This window comes from Neoarius graeffei, chromosome 15, assembly GCF_027579695.1.
Source record: "Neoarius graeffei isolate fNeoGra1 chromosome 15, fNeoGra1.pri, whole genome shotgun sequence".
Classification (NCBI taxonomy): Eukaryota; Metazoa; Chordata; class Actinopteri; order Siluriformes; family Ariidae; genus Neoarius; species Neoarius graeffei.
Genome location: NC_083583.1, coordinates 15,318,297 through 15,335,824, shown reverse-complemented (window position 1 = coordinate 15,335,824; position 17,528 = coordinate 15,318,297). Strand labels below are relative to the sequence as shown.

Below are 17,528 nucleotides of genomic sequence, written 5' to 3'. Positions count from 1 at the left end.
ATATCATCATAATATTGGCTGGCTTTTTTTCGTGGTCTATCAGATATATTCCATTCAGCTACTCATCTTTGACTTGTTCAGTATCATGCTAGCTGAATGGAATATATCTGATTGACCACTCAACGCCAGTCAATATTATTTAAATGTGTCACTCCGATCTGTGATGTATTTTGTTTGAAAAATGCAAGTTTTTCAACACGAAAAGATAAACTTCATATCTTCAAGCCAATGTGTGAGTTTTCCTTTTATTATATTGACACATTCACAAACAAAATGTACCCAAATTTATCAAAACAATTCATTGATTTCCTCACGAGTGACATATTGAGATTTAGGTCACGGTGTTAGTTCTCCATGTCCTGGATGGAGCTTGTATGAAAAACACGAGTGGCGTATTTCCCAGTCAAACAGTCATGTCCATATAATATATAAAGCTACATCTCTACAACATACATTTTGTAAAAGATTAAGAGAAAAAAACAAATCCAGAATGTAAAAATCTAACACAGGCTGAAAAACTGGGTATAACGAACATGCTTTCATTACCTCCAGGTTGTATTATTGTAATGCCTTACTGTCTGGATGTTCCAATAAGTGCATAAACAAGCTTCAGTTAGTTCAAAATGCAGCAGCAAGAGTCCTTACTAGAACTAGAAAATATGACCACATCACCTCTGTCTTATCCACACTGCATTGGCTCCCAATCAAATTTCGTATTGATTATAAAATACGACTATTGACCTTTAAAGTACTGAATGATCTCGCACCACAGTACCTGAGTGAACTTCTGCTCCTCTATGACCCGCCACGCCTGCTTAGATCAAAAGGTGCAGGCTATCTGCTGGTACCTCGTATAGTGAAGGCTACATCAGAGGGCAGAGCCTTTTCTTACAAAGCCCCACAGTTATGGAACAGCCTTCCAAGGAGTGTTCGGGAATCAGACACAGTCTCAGCGTTTAAGTCTAGGCTGAAAACATATCTGTTTAGTCAAGCCGTGTTAATAGTGTTTATGAGGTAAAGGTGTAGATCTGGAGGGTCCTCAGACATAGAGTATTTTGGTAAACTGGGATGTATGGATGCTGTCAGTCCCCCACTCGCTTGCTCACTTGAGTTTGTTGACGGTGTAGCGGCTGCTGCTTTATGTCCCGGGGCTCCCTCATGCCTGCGTTACCTTCTGGCTCTCCCCTTTTAGTTATGCTGTCATAGTTAGTTTTGCCGGAGTCCCTGCTTGCACTCAGCGCAAAATGTATACTGTTCCTACTTATTCAGGTGACATTGGGCATACCTAACAACCTGTGCCCCCACCCAAAAAAAACCCTAATAAAATAAAATAAATAAATAAATTAAAAATCTGTCCCTCTGAGTTACATGTAGATCCTGGGATTGAGATGCTGACCTCTTCTGCTCCTCGGACCTGCCTGATCCATCCTGATGCCCTGTGTCTGGCTGGAGTCTCATCACATCGCTCCTGTAGAGGACGGCCCTATATGGACAGTTGAAGTCACACTTGGAAGACGCTCTGGACACTTACAGTAATGCTTTTATGGCTGAGGACTACAGTTGACTTGCTAACTTTAGGACTGCAGTTGTCATGAACAGTTTTGCACTCAAGTTTCCATCAATGAAGAGTTTATAACATCAACGAAACTGACTTCATGTTAAAACCGTTAATGTTATAGTCATGTTGTCTGTTGTTGTCCAGGTGAGGATGGGTTCCCTTTTGAGCCTGGTTCCTCTCGAGGTTTTTTCCTCGTGTTGTCTGGGAGTTTTCCTTGCTACCGTCGCCACAGGCGTGCTCATTGGGGATAGATTAGGGATAAAATTAGCTCATGTCTTGGGTCATTCAAATTCTGTAAAGCTGCTTTGGGACAATGTCTATTGTTAAAAGCGCTATACAAACAAACAAACTTGACTTAAAGTTTGTTTCGATGGGGTAAAGCTCCAAGTCATGTTTCATGCTTCAAATGCTGGATGAAATGAGGTCCATGTGCTGAGACTTGGTCATTAAAGGAGAACTGAAGGCAAATTTATCATCACCAAAATTCTATTTATCTCATTTTATTAAATATCGGAATGCATTCTTGATCGCTATTGTGTCACTGCTATAGCAAGTTATGAGTGTTTGAAATATGCTATGTAATACATCAGTCCGTATGTCAAAGCAATGGCCGTAAACGAGATTCGTTGAGACCTGTGCGAGACATCGTAGGACGGAAATAAAACGTACAACGGAAATCAAAGTGACCAACATCTGCCAACGTTGTCAGAAGACGCGCGCGCCCTCTTTCGAATGCTGACGTAATCAAGCCGGGAGTTTTGTTTGTTTTGATGGCAATCAGGAAAGTTTGAAAAAAGTAGGCAGTAATCGTCATTTAAACTCATTTTTGTGCAATATTTCGTGTGGAAAACAGTTTTCAAAATGGCAGCGCTGACACGACGTTTTGAAGTCTCGCACAAGTCTCGTGAAGATCGCGTGGATAAGCAACGCCTGCCGTGGACCAAACGAACTAAATTCAGCACGGCTAAAAACCGAATAGGCCGATAAGTATAATATTTAATTGACATTAGTTGTCAATACGAGTCACGATATAAGGTTACTAAAACCGAAAACGTAATTGAATAACACGTTAATTAAGAGATAAAGCAAGTTTAAAAATGACTTCAGTTCTCCTTTAAGGTTTTGGGATTAATACGAATAAAAAGGTAATTAAATGAATCGAAAGGAATGAACTGATTAAATTCGAACATTTAGCTCCACTAATGAGAATTAGTTTTTAAAATTATGATTTCTGATTGTAAGTTAGTGTGTGTCTACCATGCAAAAATGATCTTGTGATTTAGCGTTGGATTCTGATTGGTGTTCTTTATTTAAGAAGCTACTAAAAGTAGCTACTTTTAACCATTTATAGTTACATTTAACTTCATGCAGCTACACTGACAATGGAGACTCCTTCCGTAAATGTTAAACATTATCTTTGAGAAAACTTTATCATAAACAATTATGCATCTTTGTCAAATGATGCTTATTTATTAGATTAGGTAGATCATCTGTCATACAAGTTTCTGTGAATACACTGTTACCAAAGATACGATAAAACATTAGAAACTACTAATACTATTGTCAGAGCTGCTATTATTTAACAATTATTCACCAAAGGTGAAGTGAATATCGGTGAATAATAATTGAAACAGAGTCGAGGTTATTATTCACCAATATTCACTGAGCCTGAGGTGGATCACTGTTTTCGCATAAATACACAGGTGATTAGTTTTTTAAAAATAATTTATTTCAAACTTCAAAAGCGGCATGCAAATGTAATAAAGGCGGTGTGTCACTTATCTACACCGACTCACATAAAATACTTTGTTTTGAAATTGATAAAAATAAATCACAATTCCACCTTACCTTTGATAGGCATAATCAGATGCTCGCTGGCCATCCTGGAAAAATTGTCCATGAAGATGCTCATCTAAGTTTCCAAATCGGTCATTGCTTAACTCTAATATTTTCTATCGTGAATACTATAATTAAACAGCTTATAATTTCTGCTTTCCAAAGAAATGCATGTGGTTAAGGTCTGTTCAGTGCTTTGGGAGTAACGGTAGGTTGAAGTTGGTACAACAGAGTAAAAAAACTGCTTGGGTGACGTCGGGAAACTGCCGGTGCTTTTTGAGTCACAAGAAAGCGGTCAGGCTCTCTCTCTCTCTCTCTCTCTCTCTCTCTCTCCTGATTGGTTTCTGACTGGATTACTCGTGAATATCAATCAGATTACTGTTAGACGGATGTTCTCTTGCTCTCACTGTTTCTGATGAAGGATTCAGCAAAAATTTCCCTCAGCTAGTTTTGATGTTATGATTCACGGGAGACTTTGAGATGAGTTTTCATAGCTTTACCTACTTATTTTTTCAAATAAAACTGATTCCTGTAAATAAATGACTATTTTAGAATATAACTGGAGTTGTTTTGATGAAAAATATTGAGATCTTAGTGGTCAGAATGAGATTTTAAAAAACTGGAAGTTAGAAACGTGAGCATCAATTTCAATTCAATTCATGGGAATTGTTTATTGGATGTGGCTCACACAGTTTTTTCAAAGTTCACCTTGAAAGCTGTGAATATTAATCGAAATAATCATTTATATTCTTTCATATAAACACTAGTAGGCCCGACTTTTAAGAAACACAAAGGCCTACAGAGTACAAAGAGGTTATGAGAAATAATCTTTTATTCCTGTTTTATTCTGATTGAGAATGGTAGATGTGAATGACATTCCTGACTGGGATGGATTCATCTCAAGCTCCAGTTTTTATAATTAACATTGATTTCTCATTCTTTGTGATGTAAAAATGAGAGCTAAGATCAGCTTTGTATTGCACAAATAAAGCCATTTGGTGAAACTTTGAAGAAGAGAGTGTACCAAATTAACGTTTTTTAAACTAATTAGCATACTTAATGCTAATTAAATGCTAATTTGCATCATTGTTTTTTACTAATTTTTCAAACTTTGTATTCAGTACACAACCACCTATGTTCCTGCCAATTTCCATGCATATATATTGAAAAATAGAAAAAAGTTATTAAGAAAATACATTTGACCTCATTTGTTAACGAGGCCCATTTTGGACCATGTGATCCGAATACAGAATATTACAGCAGTTTTTTAAAAATTAAGCAGTTTTTTCAATCTTGGATTTGTAATATCTCAGGAATGGACAACGATTTTAATTCTGTAAAAAAATATGTTGTTCTGGATTCAATTCTGAATTCAATGAGAGCAGTTTCAAGCAATTTGGATTGAATTTTCACCTAATATGCTGACCTTTAAATAGTTTTAAACCAAACTTCGTAGCATCTTTAGCGCTTTTAGGAACAGCATTTTCTTTCATAATTTGTCATTCTTCCTCACTTACGGTGAGAAAGTGATTAGCTGCCATTTTGTTGAGTCACCTTAAGGTGATTATCAAGAAATTGTCTGAATTTCTCGACCAATCAGAGCGCGTAATTTTCCGTAATCACATGCATATTTATCCATCCATCCATTATCTCTAGCCGCTTTATCCTGTTCTACAGGGTCACAGGCAAGCTGGAGCCTATCCCAGCTGACTACGAGCGAAAGGCGGGGTACACCCTGGACAAGTCGCCAGGTCATCACAGGGCTGACACATAGACACAGACAACCATTCACACTCACATTCACACCTACGGTCAATTTAGAGTCACCAGTTAACCTAACCTGCATGTCTTTGGACTGTGGGGGAAACCGGAGCACCCGGAGGAAACCCACGCGGACACGGGGAGAACATGCAAACTCCGCACAGAAAGGCCCTCGCCAGCTTCTGGGCTCAAACCCAGGACCTTCTTGCTGTGAGGCGACAGTGCTAACCACTACACCACCGTGCCGCCCCCATGCATATTTATATTCAAGAAAATTAATCAACACTTTCTTTCTGACAAATCAGATGGAGAATTCAACAGTGCTGTGGTACAGTAACCTGTACGCTTGAAATGGAGGAATATGATGCAATGGGTAGCAAACAGGAACATGGTGTTTAAGATGCACAATCCATCCATCCATTTTTGAGCTGAACCATACTGAGACACTATAGTTTCTATACACAAAACAATTTACACCAAGTTTTCTTAAATAGTACAAATTTTTGTGTTAAACCCCCCCACAATTCTTGGGCTTCAGGCACATTTTTCTTAGCGATTTCACTTCCAGTAAAACTGCTGGTGGTTGAGAAAACCAAAACGGCTGCCGTAGCACAAACAACTAGCGATAACTTATCAGAGTACACTCGTAATCTAGAAGCCACTGCTTGCTTTAGATATATTTAGAAGATTGCTATGTGCAATGGAATCGACCCCTACAGTCTGGGAAAGAAGGATTTGTCATACAATCTCGAAAACTACCCTTCAGTCGAGTTCCCCGACATCTCGAACTATCTGGTGTTGCAGACGTCCTTCTACACCGCAAAACAGATGAAAGCATGGAAGAGTATGGAGGCTTACAACTTTTTTGTATGTGGCTGGGTAAAGGACCTTGCTATCAAGTCGCTGCCAAATTGTTTTTGCCCATGTAAATATGTTTTTTTAAGCTTTTCGTTTGCGTCTTTACACCGAAGCGCTGCAAGTTGAAGTGTAAACAAACAACAGTTGGCTTGATTCTCACTTGTGTTGGCTCTTATCTCTCAGCTAAATCATTCACAAAGATCATCAGAAACCCTTTTAAAGACCTGGATCTTAGTTCAACAAGACGGAGAAGTGATCACGGTGCATTGTAACCAGTGGCGGCTGGTAGTCTTTCAAACGGGAGGCTGGTCGGTTACGATATTTCCAGATTTTAAAAGAAAAAACACATCAGTTTTGCCCATACTCTTGCCTCTGATCTGGCTGATTGTTGGCAGCGTCACAAACTGTGAAATAACAGGTTCTTTTGGCCCATTAGCCTACTGTCCAATATACATGATGGTGGTGTTGGGGGGGGGATATTTTAACATTTTATATTTTAAAATTGTGGCATGTTGTTTAAAAATTGACCTCGGCTGTGTTTTTGTTTAAAAATGTTTTCCAAATTGTAGCTGTGTTTAATTCATATCCAGAAAAACATATATTCCAATATAATATACTCAGCATAAACATTTTAAATAGATTCTATATTTTTGGTCCATCCATGACATATTACTAAAGTAGCCTATTTACTGTTGTTGATGTGGGTCACTTGCTGTTAGCCAATTCACTTTCTCGTACCAGGAGAGCTGAAAGGAACGAGTATTATTCCCTACCTTTTTCACCAAGTCAATTTGAGGCGTTGGTCTACCCTGCTCTTTAATTTTAATTTTTTCCTCGAAAGGAAGACTGGCAAATGGCTTCGCCAAAATTAAATCAACAATGCTTGGCATCCGTGCACAGCTTTCTTGCTAGCTGACTAGCCCCCTCAAGTTCAAGTTCAGTCACTCAAATAAACGAAATTTCTGGAACTAAGATAGCAAACTTGACAACACTATATTTACACTTCATTTACAATGAAAATATATACAAACTAAAAAAGCTGGTAGAAACCGTATGTAATGAATGAAATCGAAATGTAAGCTGATCTCTTACAATACACCACAGCACTTGCGAATCCGCATGGGACTGAACTGATGTTGCCAGATACTGCTGACGTTATCCAGCCCAAAATATGTTCAAAACCCACCAAAATGCACTTAAAACCGCCCACAATCTGGCAACACTGTACCGCTGCCTGTCTATAGTTGAAACGAGCTGTCAATCAAAGAAAATATCCGTCCGCTTTCACCAATCACCAGTCTCCTCGCGGAAACTGCCATGTCCCTCCCATGTGAGGCTCGGAGTCTGTGGGCGGGCATTTTCGCAGTATTTGTCCAATAACCGTCTTGCATTTTGAGATTGAAAAGCACAGAGCTCCCAAATGCCATTGAAGTCCATTGAGGCTGGGAGTCCGTGAGACTCCATGGACGGGCGTTTTCGCAGCATTTGTCCAATAATCGTCTTGCATTTTGAGATTGACAAGCACAGAGCTCCCAATCCACTGAGGCTGGGCTGCATCGCACTGTCACGAGGGGGAAAAACTCATGCACACATTATGCGAACTGGGGAAAGTTATAAGGGAATGATTTCGCACTGTAGTAGGGTTGAGCACATATATTTCTATGATTCTGGATCTGAAATAGCAATGTTATAAGGTCGGCTATAACATAAGCCTAGCGCAATTCATCCTACACGATGTTCGTCATTTTTAGAGGAGGCTGAGCCTCCCTCGTTGTCTTAGAGCAATCGCCCGTGATTGTAACTGTACGGCTAGGGAAGAATTTTGTTGCGACCTTCATGCATATGGACTTTGTGAGGAGTAAACAAAAAAACAGCTGGGGACTTTAGCACTTCGTGACTAAAAAAAGTAGCGTAAAATAACGACACATAGCAAGAAAAGTACTTGGAAAACACTAAGGCCAGAGCTGAGAGGGAAATACAAACCTTTCACCAAGTGATCGCTGCAAACTCGAGCATGCTTCGACTCGGCTCCCTTCGATTTCAGTCAGAGGTTCAAAAGCCACCTTTCTCGACGTCTTTTTGTGAAATCCTGTGTTCGTTCACCCTTTTTTATGAGTTCACGGAGAACCCTGAAGAAACTTTTATCAGTTTCACAGTTTGATCGATTCGAACAACCTAAAACAACGCAAGCGTAAGGCATTTTTCATGCCAGCAATGCACCTTCTCCGTACAAACACTTTGTCAACTGAGCTCCAGTAGAGCACCAGCTAAAGTTTTGAATAACTAATGAGGCGGATGTGACATCACGTGAAACCCAAGAATCGGTCTTAAAAGTATTAGCACCCTTAACATTCGTGTTTGTCTGCATCTTACTTTCACACCTATGAGGTTGGAGACTCTTGAATCTCATACAATTTCTTGAACATCTTCAGATTCTTAGGTTTGCACGTGTGCAGGGATTTAAATCACAGATTAGATGAAAGGTAACCAGGTTCTCCAATGGTTTGGGTTTGAATGGAATACCTGAATCAATGTCGGAATGATTAATCAAGAGACTTGAGCCCATTCTCTTGAAAGGCGCCAATAAATCTGGTTTTGCTCTAAACATATAAGACGTTTATCAAAAATACCTTGCACAGACAAGCTGTCATTATCTATAAATGTACTGATTGAGTGGTGTTCACCTGAAGGCAATCACAGACCCAAATTTTTTAAATAATTCATTTCAGTAAAGTGAAGAGCAGAAGTGTTGGACAAGATGCTCGACACTTCCTACACTTCCTGTATTAAATTACAATGTCACTAAACAAATATAAATCTCTTCAAACAGTAAAGAAGCGTTCAACTTGACTTGCCTGAAGTGTTGAGCATTGTGTGCGTCTTCCTCCTTCGGGGGCTCTGACGCATTCTGTGGTGTTAATAAACTGAGATCTTCAGCTTGGTCACTCATGGTCCTAGACCTGCAGAATAACAAGTACAACACAGGCTCAGAAAGTGTGTGTGCTCTCAACACACAGCCCTTCTCACACCCTGTCTCACTTCCACAAGCTGTTTCCCCTGTAGATCATGCAGAGCACTTGTTATTTCCATGTTCATTATTAAAAAAAAAAACCCAAAAACTTCAGGATACTTGTCATGAACGCTGTACTTATGAACTTATGCACTTATTAGCTATTAACAATATGTCCTCGACTTTCTTTTCCTTTCCTGGCTCTAATTGGACACCTTCATTAAAGTAACACTGAGTCATTGCTGCATGCAATGACAGGCCTCTTCCTGTTTTTGAATCACTGCTTAATTCTCCCAAGAGACTCAACACACTGCTGCATAATAAACAGCAATCGAGCATCAGGAGACACACAGCTCGCCTGTGAAATAAGCACTTGGGGTGTAATCCAGCAGCTTGTGTCTATTTATAACAGAATCACGCAAGGTAAAGCTATTCCAAAGAGACTTGAGAGGAGGGTACAGGAAAAGGTGCTAACAAATACTCAAAGGTCAACAAATACTCACGTTCTCAGCAATGAGTGGCTATGAAAAGCCAACAGTGACAAAAAAACCCCCCTTCAAATCCCATCTTGAGTGAATACTCAAGTAAATAATATTCAAGTCATAAATATGCCATTATATTATATGGGAACAAGTGTTTTACTGGGAAATACGTCACTCATATTTTTCATACGAGCTCCATCCGGGACATGGAGAACCAAAACCGTGACATAAAATCTCGAAAGGTCACTTGTGAGGAAATCGATGAATCGTTTTGATAAATTTGAGTACGTTTTGTTTGTGAATGTGTCAATATAATGAAAAGAAAAATCACACATTGGCTTAAGAAGTTTATCTTCTGTTGAAAAACTCACATTTTTCAAATGAAATACATCGCAGATCTGAGTGACATATTTAAATAATATTGGCTGGCGCTGAGTGGTACTGAACGAGGCGAAGACAAGTAGCTGAATGGAATATATCTGATAGACCACTCAACGGCTTGATTACATCAGCATTCGAAAAAGAGCGCGCGCGTCTTTTGACAACGTTGGCAGATGTCGGTCACTTTGATTTCCGCTGTACGTTTTACTTCCGTCCGACGATGTCTCGCACAGGTCTCAACGAATCTGGTTTACAGCCGTTGCTTTGACATATGGACTGATATATTACAGAGCATATTTCAAACACTCATAACTTGCTATAGCAGTGACACAATAGCGATCAAGAATGCATTCCGATATTTAATAAAATGAGATAAATAGAATTTTGATCATAAAAAAATTTGCCTTTAGTTCCCCTTTAATGACCACCCACGACATGACGAAGTCTCAGCACATGAACCTCATTTCATCCAAAATTTGAAGCATGAAACATGACCTGGAGCTTTACCCCATCGAAACAAACTTTATACCCAGTTTTGCAGCCTGTGTTAGATTTTTACATTCTGCATTTGTTTTTTTTCTCTTAATCTTTTACAAAATGTATGTTGTAGAGATGTAGCTTTATATATTATATGGACATGACTGTTTGACTGGGAAATACGCCACTTGTATTTTTCATACGAGCTCCATCCGGGACATGGAGAACTAACACCGTGACCTAAATCTCTACATGTCACTCGTGAGGAAATCGATGAATTGTTTTGATGAATTTGGGTACATTTTGTTTGTGAATGTGTCGATATAATAAAAAGAAAATCACACATTGGCTTGAAGATATGAAGTTTATCTTCTCGTGTTGAAAAACTCGCATTTTTCATACGTGATACATCATGGATCCGAGTGACATATCCATACTACTAAAGGAAGGCTGTCCCGTGTCTCTGTCTATTCATCTATGCAAATCAACACGGCTGGACGCACAGATGCCATACTTTGCACATGGACTGGTGACACCCCAGAGGGGCCCACGACAACATTTTCGATTTTCCCAAAACATGCGATTCGTGCTAATGCAACTAGCCTATTCATTTCCCAAAGGCTACATGCTCGCGCTAAGGCAGCTGGGCCATAGAAGGTTCACGCTGCACGCTGCATGCTGCACGCTACACGCGACACGCGTGTAAAGAAAAGTGGACAAACGTAGCATGACTTGCTCTGGGCCATAGAACGGCGTTCACGTTGCACGCTGCACACTTCACGCGTGAAGCGAGAAATGAACATGCACACTTTTTTCTAGGCGTGAAGATGGAAATTCCAGTCAATGCATGCGGTCACTGCCGCGCCAGCCAATCAGAACGGGTCTAGGGAGATAACTCTATGCTTTCAGGGGAAAACTTCAGAAAAAATATAATTGAATGGTATAATTGAAAAATAGTTCTTCATCGGGATTGTCAAGCAGATTATAGAATGTTCGGTGAAATTCACCACGGGTTTCTCTCAGAAGGAAGTGTTCTCGGCTCCAAATTCTGTTCCTTTTTCTCTTCCTCTGTCTCAGTAAAAGCAGAATGAGGCAATCGTCGTCATCCGAAGAGTCCATATTGTTGGTTACTCGGTCAAAGTAGAACAGACGCAACACGTGAACATCCAAGCATGAAGTTTAATGGCCCAGGGTCCGGTTCTTCACGTGAACGTGTAGCGTGTAGCGTGCAGCATGCAGCGTGAACCTTCTATGGCCCAGCTGCCTAACACGCTGCGTGCAGCATCAGCAGGGAATCCCCTCCCCGACTCGCCTGACAGTTTCAATTGTACGGGACCTCGCAATCCACGATCCTTACCGGAGACTTCCAGTACAGCCGAGTCTACGTCACTGAGGAGACGCGGGGAGCAATTCAGCCCCTGTGAAGAGCACCATTCAGAGGAAATCAGGTTCGTGGGCAATACTCATCTCATCTCATTATCTCTAGCTGCTTTATCCTGTTCTACAGGGTCGCAGGCAAGCTGGAGCCTATCCCAGCTGACTACGGGCGAAAGGCGGGGTACACCCTGGACAAGTCGCCAGGTCATCACAGGGCTGACACACAGACAACCATTCACACTCACATTCACACCTACGGTCAATTTAGAGTTGACAAGCAAGCAATGTTTTTTTTGGAGAGCAATGGCTTTCTCCTTGCAACCCTGCCATGCACACCATTGTTGTTCAGTGTTCTCCTGATGGTGGGACTCATGAACATTAGCCAATGTGAGAGAGGCCTTCAGTTGCTTAGAAGTTACCCTGAGGTCCTTTGTGACCTTGCCAACTATTACATGCCTTGCTCTTGGAGTGATCTTTGTTGGTCGACCATTCCTGGGGAGGGTAACAATGGTCTTGCATTTCCTCCATTTCTACACAATCTGTCTGACTGTGGATTGGTGGAGTCCAAACTCTTTAGAGATGGTTTTGTAACCTTTTCCAGCCTGATGAGCATCAACGACCCTTTTTCTGAGGTCCTCAGAAATCTCCTTTGTTCGTGCCATGATACACTTCCACAAACAGGTGTTGTGAAGATCAGACTTTGATAGATCCCTGTTCTTAGATTAGATAAAACTTTATTGACCCCTTTGGGAAGGTTCCCTCAGGGATCAATAAAGTTTTATCTAATCTAATCTTAAATAAAACAGGGTGCCCACTCACACCTGATTGTCATCCCACTGATTTGAAAACACCTGACTCTAATTTCACCTTCAAATTAACTGCTAATCCTAGAGGTTCACATACTTTTGCCACTCTCAGATATGTAATATTGGATCATTTTCCTCAATAAATAAATGACCAAGTATAATATTTTTGTCTCATTTGTTTAACTGGGTTCTCTTTATCTACTTTTAGGACTTGTGTGAAAATCTGATGATGTTTTAGGTCATATTTATGCAGAAATATAGAACATTCTAAAGGGTTCACAAACTTTCAAGCACCACTGTAACTCGGAGGGACAGGCTGTAGGTGTTTGCTCAACACAAGACCAACCCCTTCATATTTACTTATTTATGTAAACGTACTTATGTAAATTCTCAACTTATATAAGGCAGCTGGGCCATAGAAGGTTCACGCTGCATGCTGCACGCTACACGCGTGTAAAGAAAAGTGGACAAACGTAGCATGACTTGCTCTGGGCCATAGAACGGCGTTCACGTTGCACGCTGCACACTTCACGCGTGAAGCGAGAAATGAACATGCACACTTTTTTCTAGGCGTGAAGATGGAAATTCCAGTCAATGCATGCACGACCCCAAGGTCACCGCCGCGCCAGCCAATCAGAACGGGTCTAGGGAGATAAAATGGACGATTACCGAGAAAAGTTGAAGTTTAATGGCCCAGGGTCCGGTTCTTCACGTGAACGTGTAGTGTGCAGCATGCAGCGAGAACCTTCTATGGCCCAGCTGCCTAAAGCATTTGTGCGTGTGTGAACAGGTTTGATTATTTTGGTTTTCGTCTCTCTTGAGCAATGATTCTAAATTAAGGTGGAGTCTGTGGCTCTCGATTATATTAATTATGTCTCTCATCTCATTTTCTTTTCCTGACGAAAGACCAACGTTTTTGGGCCCTCAAAACCCCTCATTTTAATCTGACATGCACTATTATTTCTTTCGACTGATGTTATAGAGGGCTTTTCGTGTTATGTCTCGTATTGGAGCTCATTTACACAGCCATTGTTTTTCCAACACAGAAGTGACAAAAACAATGGCTTCACATGAGACTGATACTGTTTTCCTAACAGACTTTGTTTAGTCTAATTTCAAAACCAGACACAATACAAATAAAATCAAAGAAACTGAATCTCCTCCTGAGTCTCCTGGGTCACGCTTGTGCCTCGAGACCGAGCTCAGCCCACGGCGAGTGCAATGCGAGGGCGTGTCGTGCGTTTAGGAGAGAGCGTAAAGTTGATTAAGCTAAATGGATTAGCCGTAGTCCTGTGATGCCACAGCTTGGTAAACACGTTGAGGGGGTGGCTCACGGATTGACCTTCACCGTTAGGACAGATCTGGTCACGTCATCAAGAAGGAGCTAAGAACCTACCTGAGACTTCGAGCTTGTCCACATGCTTATTAAGGGGCTTGTGATGGATGAGGGGGCGAGCAGGTGGATGTATTTGCTCACCATGATGGGGCTTGTTTCCATGAGGGCTTTGTTGTGCCAGGTGGTGGGAAAAAAAAAAAAAAACACTCCCCCACACACACTTACACATACGCTCTTGTCTCTGTCTCTCTCACACACACACAGGACTTTGTTCTTTGAGATGTCAACAATCCTTTGTTCAATTGTATAAATGCTGGAGGGACTTCAAAAGCTCCTTCTTACACTCTCAATGCCAGATTCCAGTTGAGATAAATGTTTTTGAGAGATGATTTTAAAATTATTATTATTATGAAAAGCTTCAAAAAGCATTTAATTCATTATTTCAGTTTGGGTTGTATGTAAACTTTCCTTGGTCATACCTTAAATTCACAAAAACAAAAAAGACTTTCTATCTATTAAAAAAATCTATTCATTTAGAAGGTGTTGATTAATTTTCTTTAGGATAAATACGCAGGTGATTATAAAAAAAAAAAATAACGCAAGCTGATTGGTCGAGATATTCGGACTATTTCTCAATAATCACCTTGAGCGACTCGACAAAATGGCAGCTAATCACTTCGTCACCGTAAGTGAGGAAGAATTACACATTATGAAAGAAAATGCTGTTCCTAAAAGCACTAAAGATGCGACAAAGCTTGGTCTAAAACAATTCGAAGGTAAGGTGGAATTGTGATTTATTTTATCGATTTCGAAACAAAGTACTTTATGTGACTAGGCGTAGATAAGTGACAAATCCGGAGGCGCCTTTATTACATTTGCATGACGCTTTTTAAGTTTGAAATAAATTATTTTTTTCAATACGATTACAAAAAAAATCAATCACCTGTGTATTTATACTAAAACCATTATCCGCCTCAGGCTCAGTGAATATCGGTGAATAATAACCTCGACTTTAGCGAATAATTGTTAATTAACAGCAGCTCTGGCAGTAGTTCCAGCTTCAAGACAAATCACGTGTGTATTAAAGGTAGACTGCCTTTCAGATTTTTCAAGTTTAGGTCACAAAAATAATTTTCCCCAACACCCAATTATATTTGTTTAGTGGACCAAAAGCTACTGAATTCGACTCACAGACTTCCAATTTTATTAGTTTTTTTCTCATAGAACAATTAATGAATTTAGGGCCACGTGGCCTTAAATTCTCTGCTATTTTTTCCTGTTTCACCATTCAAGATAGTATGTCATGCATCACATGGTGGGCTTTCCCTTTTTGTGCAAGGCACTGTGGGATACAAATTTGAAAATTTGTAAAGGAAAGGAAACAGGACCAAATTAATAAATATTGGCGGTCAGCGAGCACCTCGGTGTGATCAGCTGTTCGTTTAGCGACAGAATGATGTAACTGTCAGTGCACGGTCAACGGTAAACCTGTAGATGGTAGTAATGCAACACTGTGGATGCCAGCTGCTGTAAAACCCAAAAGAAGAAAGAAAAGAAAGTGGTAAACCTGCGCATGCGCACACGGACTTCCTCGGTCTGCTTGACTGCACAAAGCGAGCGATTTCATGCACATTATTTGCTTGGGAATCCCCTCAAATTAAATAACTTCCCAGCCACAGAATGGCCTGATATTTTGTGAGATATTACAGAAATAATTATTTATCACAATGACCAAATTTCAGAGGGAACTAAATTTCACCTATTTTATGAAACTGAAAGGCCGTCTAGCTTTAATACACTCATTTCAAATATGTTATTGTTTCTATAGTAACAATGTACAGAGATCTGTACAGCAGACATGCCACATAATCTAATGTTAACGACAAACATTAAAAAATGTGTCATTTAACAGGAAAAAAAAAACAATTGGTGATCATCTTTTCCATGAGGAGATGATTATTGCGCATTTGTGAAAGGAGTCTCCAGTACCAGCACTTCATAACAGTCAAAGGTAAAGCTGTAACTAGGTTTTCTTCCATGGGAAAATTTAAGGACAGAAGAGGACAAGCTGCTATTATATCTTTCTGAAGAGAAAGAGAGTAAATGACTGTTTACAGCTGCTATTGACAATCACAGGAACTTACTTGTTTTACTGACGTTCCACAACATATAATGGAAATATTGCTCTTTAATGAACATAAATATTAATTGTTAGGGTATAAGATAAACACTTCAGGACATGCTGTTATAGGAAAATAATCAATTTCGAGTGCAAACAGTAACTCCACTTCACATTGGGTTGCATCACACCACCCTGTTATTGATTATTTTCCGATAACAGCACAGCCCTAAGGGTGATGATACACGGGGCAACTTTTTGGGCAATGTTGCCGAGCAATGTTGCTGGCAACGGGCAACTATGTGAGACACAGGGCAACTTTTCAGGGCAACTAACAATGGGCAACAACAGTTAGCAACGGCAGTTTACAGTTAGCTAAAAAAAAAATCGATGTCTTAATTTTTGCTGTGACCATTTAATCAAGCTGTCTGTTGTTTTTTAGAGCTTTGGTGAGGTAAATTCCTCCATATAGAATATTAAAATAACAACTTACCGGCGTAAAAACAGATGAGGAGTCTCTCCATCTCTTCACTCCACTGACACTGAGCGGCCGCCATATTTGTTTGAAATTTCTGATCCGAACCTCACCGGAGGTCACATGACTCGATACTCGCGTTCTGATTGGCTTATCTCAAAAAGTTGCCAGAGATTATCAAAACCATTCAGAAAGAAACAATGTTGCCCAATCTCAATAGAAAAGAGTCAAAACGCAATTACCCAGCAACATTGCTCGGCAACATTGCCCAAAAAGTTGCCCCGTGTATCATCACCATAAGTGTTTTATTCCTCACACGTTGTCTAAGACCATACTATCTACTTCACGTCAACCATGAGTTATGAAATGAAGCCTCATAAAACAAACATGAGACAAAATAATTTCCTTAAATGTTAGCAGGGTAATATGATGTTATAACATCATATAACATTGTTATTACATTATTTAACTGATTTCGCAATACGCTTTTTTTTGTGAGACGAGCATCACGAGTGTTATTAGCACTGTAATACCAACACTACCAACAGTTTCGTGGTGTGATATTTGTGCCACAAATTGGCTTTTGATTTATTATAATAATAATAATAATAATAATAATAATAATAAAGTCCTTCCCGCACCGTATGGCGCATTAGGCGGCGCCAATCTCCGTTTCTGTAGCCCTCGGCCTCTCGCTTATTACATAGCTAGGGTTACAGTGGGGGGCTGGTTATCTGGTAACCGTGAGAGTTTGACTCCCCGCTCACATCTGTATTGCAGTGTGCCTTGCTAGACGGCAGCAGGTAACACTTTTACGATGATCTTTGGTATGACTTGACTGTGAGTAGAACTTGCGATCTCCTGATGGAGAGGCGGACACGCTGACCACTAGGCCAACTCGCCATTATAATAATAATAACAAATTTATATAGCACCTTTCTCGTACCCAAGGTCGCTTTACAATTTTTTTTTTTTTTTGGGGGGGGGGGAAGTCCACCAAAAGGTCATCAGGAAAAAATAAGAAAAGAAAGAAAGCACAACTTTATTCATCA

General features: G+C 40.1%; 1 protein-coding gene across 5 annotated transcripts in view; it reads right to left on the bottom strand.

Moving 5' to 3' along the window:
• The window catches only part of gramd2aa (GRAM domain containing 2Aa), a 90,009-nt gene that overhangs the window by 58,049 nt on the left and 14,432 nt on the right, over window positions 1-17,528 (bottom strand). For 4 of the 5 annotated variants that reach the window (XM_060940902.1, XM_060940901.1, XM_060940898.1 and 1 more), the window contains exon 2: window positions 8,869-8,973. In XM_060940902.1, the coding sequence (XP_060796885.1) occupies window positions 8,869-8,973 (105 nt within the window). Of the gene's footprint in view, window positions 1-8,868; window positions 8,974-16,494; window positions 16,517-17,528 lie in introns of those variants that run through there. The other variant, XM_060940899.1, reaches the window with a different exon arrangement.